This window comes from Sander vitreus, chromosome 13, assembly GCF_031162955.1.
Source record: "Sander vitreus isolate 19-12246 chromosome 13, sanVit1, whole genome shotgun sequence".
Lineage (NCBI taxonomy): Eukaryota > Metazoa > Chordata > Actinopteri > Perciformes > Percidae > Sander > Sander vitreus.
In genome coordinates this window covers 16,401,126-16,407,125 of record NC_135867.1, presented here as the reverse complement: position 1 = coordinate 16,407,125, position 6,000 = coordinate 16,401,126, and the positions used below count along the sequence as shown (strand labels likewise).

Here is a 6,000-nt window from a genome sequence, read left to right as displayed (position 1 = left end):
CTGCCTCTGAAAAACCCCAGGTTTCCTGTGTGTGCATTTCTTTGTGGTAATTTATCTAAAAGAAAGTATGTTTGAGATATGCATAGTTTAAGCATCAAGTGAAATGATTGGGGCCTATAGAGAGGTCCAGAGAAATGATCTAGTCTTGAGGCCAAGTCATGCAGTATGGGCTTGTGTTAAAAGAGTACTCCACCAATTTAGCATTGCGCTATAACATTGTCGGACTCACAATGGACAGTTTAAAAAAAATTGATCCACGCATACTTCTTTCTTGTCAAACCTTGGTGTCTACATTACCCATAATGCAACTCAACCACCAACAGATTGGTCTGAGATTCAGGTGTGTCATGACTAATGTAGCCTTGAGCCTCAAGCAGAGATGGGGAGCGGGCTACAGAGGTCTGGTAACCTCACTTCCTTCTAACTCCACACTCCCCAGATTTCTTTCATTTTCAAACTTGCGGTCTTCAGCACCAACCGATACTGAATTAAGAGACATAATTTAAGGCAATTTATAAGACTTCACGCAGCGCCCTCTGGAGCCACAAAAGGCTTTGAACAACTTTTTATTCACATAGGTGGTAGCACTCCCTAACCTGTAAACAATCTCAAGACGACTTTTAAGTCTCGGTTCGCCACCCTTATATAGTAAAGGTGAATGGACTTTGCTCATAGCACTACAGTAGAACAGTGAAAGATGTAGGTGTGAGGATTATTCAGAGTAACATGGGCACTGTTTTTGAAAAGATGATGCTATTTAATTATTTAAATGTATTTATCCAATGCAGTGAACACCACAAACAAAAGTTCTTTCTACTCCATTAAATTGGGGTGGAGTCAGAAATCTCAGGGACAGATGTCACAAAATGTAAACAAATCAAACCCAAACTACCTGCATGGCTAGACGTGATTACAGATAAGTGAGAAAATGGTTTTCTGTGATTTGGGTAAGATGATCATTTAATTCTAAGTTAATATTCATAAACAAATCTGTGTTTGAGTACCACAACTAATTGGCACACTGGTCTAGTCTATCAACGGGCTACAGGTTGAATTGTGGGGTCAGCGACAAAATATGATTTCAGCAAGTCCTTACCTGATTTATATCCCATGAATGGCTTTAGAAACATAGCCTACTAACAATTACAACTGGGTACTGTACGTGCACTGTTTTTACAATCACACATACACTGCTGTACAAACAATGAAGGAGCTTTTCAGAGGATCAGTAGTTTTCTCTGTTGATCCATTCTTGTTCATTGAAGTATCTCTTTCCGACATCAAGATTCAGGCCATTTCTGTAGCAATCCAGATTTGCTTGGTAGGATTTTCGGTTTCCATAGGTTCCAAGGCTGGTTTGGTAAGTGTCTTCCTTGCCGTTGGTGATGTATGTCTGATAGAGGTCAGCCTTTACTGTGTGACTTCCAGGCCTCAGTTTGGCATCATAGAGGTCACTCCCTCCTCTGGTACTGCCATCATACAATCCACGATCAGCATACACACTGCTGCCGTAATGCTCACTCTTTGTCGTACGACGACCTAGACTCCTGTCATAAAACTCTCTGTGCCCAATGGAGCCCAGACTTCTGTCATTCAAGTCCCTTTTTCCTGGACGGCCCAAGCTGGTGTCATAGAAGTCACGGGTGGCACGACGCCCAAGGCTGAGGTCATTGAGCTCAAAGTTGAGGAAGCAGCTCTCTGTGCTGGCAAGCGTCACAAAGCCGCTCTCTGTGTCCCGACCCCCCAGGTTGTCGTAGTCACCTGTCGGGGTGTCAGGGGAGGAGCATAAAAAGGAGGTGTTTTTGGTGTGTGGGCGAGCTGAAACCAGGTCATCCTCCTTCTGGGAGCGAATGACGTTGTAGACGTCAGTTGGAGCCGGGCTGGGGCAGAGGCCCCGGTCTGTCTGGCATATTTCTGATTTCTGCGGTTTCCTCCTTCTGTCTCACACAGAAGAGAAGCATAACTAACAAGTCACCTCAAACATGAACATAACATGAAACCTGATCCAGACTATACGGTGTACAAGGTGTGGAGGATGTAGGCTACTAGATACAACAGTTTCCTTTAGCTTGACAATAGTTTTTGAGTCAGTGAACTGATCCTTCTAGACGGATAGAATACAGTAAATATAGAATACCACCAAACTGATCCTTTAAGTTTACAATTTTTATGACACGCTGTTATAATGTGGGTTTTATATGGAATGAACATTATCACAAAATGTTAGCGTATTCATTTTGACAACTGTATTTTGGAAATATTATAATAATAATGTTATAAAAATAAACATAATGTTGGTTCTTGGTGGCTGTAGCTAAAATAGTCCTATCAAATGGTGATCTGGGGTTTAGAAAAATGATTTTATTCAGGATATTTGTAAAACATATTTTTCACCTCTTACCCTTACCCTTTGCCTTGGAGAAGACAATCTCCTCAGTTATGACCATATTCAAGTTTGAATTACAATTCAATCAAAGTATTGAGTATTTGCATTTGTTTAGGATCCTCACCGTCTGAAAAGCAGTTTGAAGCAGCAGACTCCAATCACTGTCAGTAACAGCAGTATCAGGGGAATCGTGGGAATGATGACGTAAACCAAATTCAGAGCTAAAAGATAAAAAAAGATAAACAGATACAGATTCAGTGACTGTAATGTTGGCGGTTGATTAAAACGCATCAGAGTGATGAGTGTATACTCTTATTTTTTGCAGAAAAAGGTGTATTAATATGAATCTTGGGTCAGTCAACCTGTACTGCTGCCCTGGTTATGGTCACTTGGATTCCATGGCAGCACAGATGAAGGGAACACATCTGTAATGAGAAGCATATATACACCACTGTTGACCATACTTACTTTCAAAGTAGGCTATCCAACATGTCTGCTAAATCATATGTTGTGACTTTTTTTAACAATCATACAGAGCACATTTACTTGTTTGAGTGGAGTTGGGAGAAGGGGAAGGGTCCAGTGGCTTCTCTGTGGAGAAAATGAATCACAGTCAGAAATGTTCAAGTATTTTCAAAGTAAAATAATGTTGAAATACTGTCAGCGGTACCTGCAGTGTATTTGCAGATGAAGTTGTTCTTGGTATCACAATTATCGTCATTCCACTGGAACATATATCCCGCCTCCAGACCGGCCGAAGCGGACGGTTGGTGATACATTACCACACACACCTCGTAGCCGCATGATGGCTCATCCCAATGCCAGTTCCTACAACAAACACACACAAAGCAACTGTACAAAATCACTTTTTCTCAAAGCTGCCCTAACAGATGTATTTACAAAACTTACATTCCCATGTACAGTATAAAAAAGTCATTGGATAAAGGTTTCAAAAAAAAGCTGACGAGACCATTACTGGGTTTCAAACACCAATGCTTTTTTGGTACTGCCTGAAAAGTGTCTGTTGCATCAAGTATCGGAAGTTGTTGAGTACTGAAAGCTGGCATTGCATGTCTCATCAGATAATTGTATTAAGTTATTCTTTAAACTTATAGTTCCTAATTATATTTTTAAAAATTGCTAGTTTTAGAATGTTTTATTTAGGAAGAGTTACAGATGCTACAACATTAGAGGTAGTCCGATAAATCGGCCAGCCTGGCACATCAGCCTATATTAGCCTATTGCAGATATATCTGTTGTACATATAAGTCCTATAATATACAAGTGGTAAGAAATTGCAGTAGACCTACAGAAATGCAAAAATATGTTAAAAAATGAAGGGATATTTATCATAAATGTTTGTTGAAAAAAAACAGAAAAAAGACAGTCAGTGGATGTATAATCAGATTTTTCAAACTCTGAAAATCAATATAGTTATGGGCCTCATTGTTTTTACCAATGAAAAACATTTTTTTTCTATTTTCATAGCCTACCATATTTCCTTTCATATTTTATTTTGGTACTGAACTTCAGGTACCATATCAGCTCTAGTTGGCTATTAAACATTTGTATTTTCGAAGGGGAAACACCTTTCTACAACACACAATCAGCAGTGAAAATTTAGAACATTTGATATTTCACTTCTAAAATCTAAACCTAATCCTAGAATCTAGATACCTCCCACCAACCTAAATGTGGACTTGCTGCCGTCCAGCCAGTAGTACTGAAAGCGGCAGTCCAAGCTGCTCTCCTCATCGCCATGGTTACGGCGGAGACCGATCCAGAAGTCTCCATCAGTTGGGCGGAGCTCTGTGATGAGCTGCTCTATGATCTTCTGCTCAGAAGCCGACTCCACGCTCAGCAGCTGCCCTCCGTCCCGTCTGCATGCAAGCTCTGCCTCTACGAAGTTGAGCCTTCGCCGGAGCTCGGAGAAATAGGCCAGCTTGTAACATGGCCTCCCTTTTCCTGCCTTGCACACACGTTGACCTGCACCCCCCCCCCACACACACACACACATACCTGATTACATGTGCACTGAATTTTCTTCACGTTTACTCAAATATCACAATCATCGGCTAAGTAGTCTAAGTTTGAGCACACACATGAAAAGACCTACAAATTACATAAATTAGATGTGGAAGCCTTTTATACTGTAACATTTTAAATTTGAAGAGGAGTGTGTTGCCTACCTCTGGCTTCAAATATGTCCGCTTCAAGAGCCAAAGATCCAGCATAAAGTCAGGAAGGCAGGCCATGAGGAAACCAAAGATAGATCCACAAATAAGTCAAGAGTTCATGTTTGAGCTGTGTTGTGTTTTCTTTGTGCAGCTTACCTGTAATGAGGCTTGCAGCTGCAGATGGATCAAAACATAAAAGCAGGAGGTGACAGAAGATTGTTAGCAGGTCCATCTTTGTCAGCTATTCACCAGCACCACTTATATTTTGGTTCAGTCTTTTTCATTCCGATGTCTGCTCATCTGGTCATCAGTGGAGCTCAGGTGAAGAAAATCTACCTGAACCTTAAGATGTGATATGTTGCTTAGGGTGTAAAGAAATTGCCCTAAAAAGGATAAAATAAGCTAAAGAAGTGCTAAAGAGGAAGTATTCTGTTCTATCTGCTGAAAGAAAGAGTAGCCTATGTGAGACAGAAGGAGGAGCAGGAAGAGAAAAAAACTATGTGTGTTTGGGAGGGGGCTGTAATCTGTTAAGAGCAGTCTTAATGATTGGGAGAAGAGGCTGCATCGATCCCAAGACATCTAATCATGCAAGTGCTTCTCATCTTAAAAGCTGACAAGAGGCAGATTTCGCTCCTTCCTTTATTACTTAAGCTCTGGGTATTATTACAAAAGTGTTAAATGAAAATGATCTGCTCTAACTCGATCAGGGTTATTTTAAAATATTTCTATCAGGTTCCGTCTTCAAGGTATATTGTGGTGTTCTTCCCTTATTTATTTCCATTTCAGTACAAAGAAGGAGAGATTGCAACACGGCTGACATTTCCAAGAGAAGGGACAATCATTTTTCTTTCCTTTATTATTAAAGCCTCTTGGTCTCAAATCTTAAATATTTCTCTGCAACATAAAATATTTAAAACAATTACAATTAAAGTTCAGACTGCCATCACTTTTTGATTTAGATGCTGCTAAATTGTAATTGGTGCATGGAAAAACATGGCCTCACCTTTTTGCAACCGAGACCTGCCCACTTCAACCAGTGAAAAGAGCGCAGACAAAAACACAAATCCAATCTGTCGATGTGTCTTTGACAAAGAAATGCTGTGTTCATGTAGGACTCCATTATTATGAATAGGCTGATGGATTAAAAAAAAAAAGGTTTTCAGGACCTTTAAATGTCTAATAGGTCTAAAATGAAGTTGTTAAATTGCATATGCAAAGGACAAATGTGTCAAATAGATGCCAGGCTTGCTGTTTTAAGTCTTATGCTAAGCTAAGTTAGCCAGCCGCTGGCAGAAGTTTAATTTTTGTACAAACAGTAGTGTAAATCTTCGCACCAACTCTTGGTAAGAAAGCCGATAAGCATATTCCCCAAATTGTAATATTTATTTATTGTTAGGATTGTTAAATAAGAATTCACACAGAAGAAAATAGACTTTG

The 6,000-nt window shown here is 39.9% G+C and overlaps 1 protein-coding gene across 1 annotated transcript; it reads right to left on the bottom strand.

Annotated features, from left to right (window-relative positions):
- Positions 1-1,155: 1,155 nt before the first annotated feature.
- Positions 1,156-4,795, bottom strand: layna (layilin a). The gene is made up of 8 exons (XM_078266611.1): positions 4,720-4,795; positions 4,576-4,596; positions 4,075-4,372; positions 3,057-3,214; positions 2,933-2,977; positions 2,749-2,811; positions 2,511-2,607; positions 1,156-1,937 (listed from the first exon to the last, which is right to left on the bottom strand). The coding sequence occupies exons 1-8, from the start codon at positions 4,793-4,795 to the stop codon at positions 1,226-1,228; spliced, it is 1,470 nt and encodes a 489-aa protein (XP_078122737.1). The 3' UTR covers positions 1,156-1,225.
- Positions 4,796-6,000: the final 1,205 nt, after the last annotated feature.

What these genes read in the sequence shown, in the direction of transcription:
- layna (XM_078266611.1), bottom strand. Translation starts at nt 4,795, where the DNA reads ATGGACCTGCTAACAATCTTCTGTCACCTCCTGCTTTTATGTTTTGAT. An exon ending in GGCAGCAAGTCCACATTTAG is followed by an intron (nt 3,215 to 4,074) that starts GTTGGTGGGAGG and finishes TGTTTGTTGTAG; the next exon opens with GAACTGGCATTGGGATGAGC. An exon ending in CATCTGCAAATACACTGCAG is followed by an intron (nt 2,978 to 3,056) that starts GTACCGCTGACA and finishes TTTTCTCCACAG; the next exon opens with AGAAGCCACTGGACCCTTCC.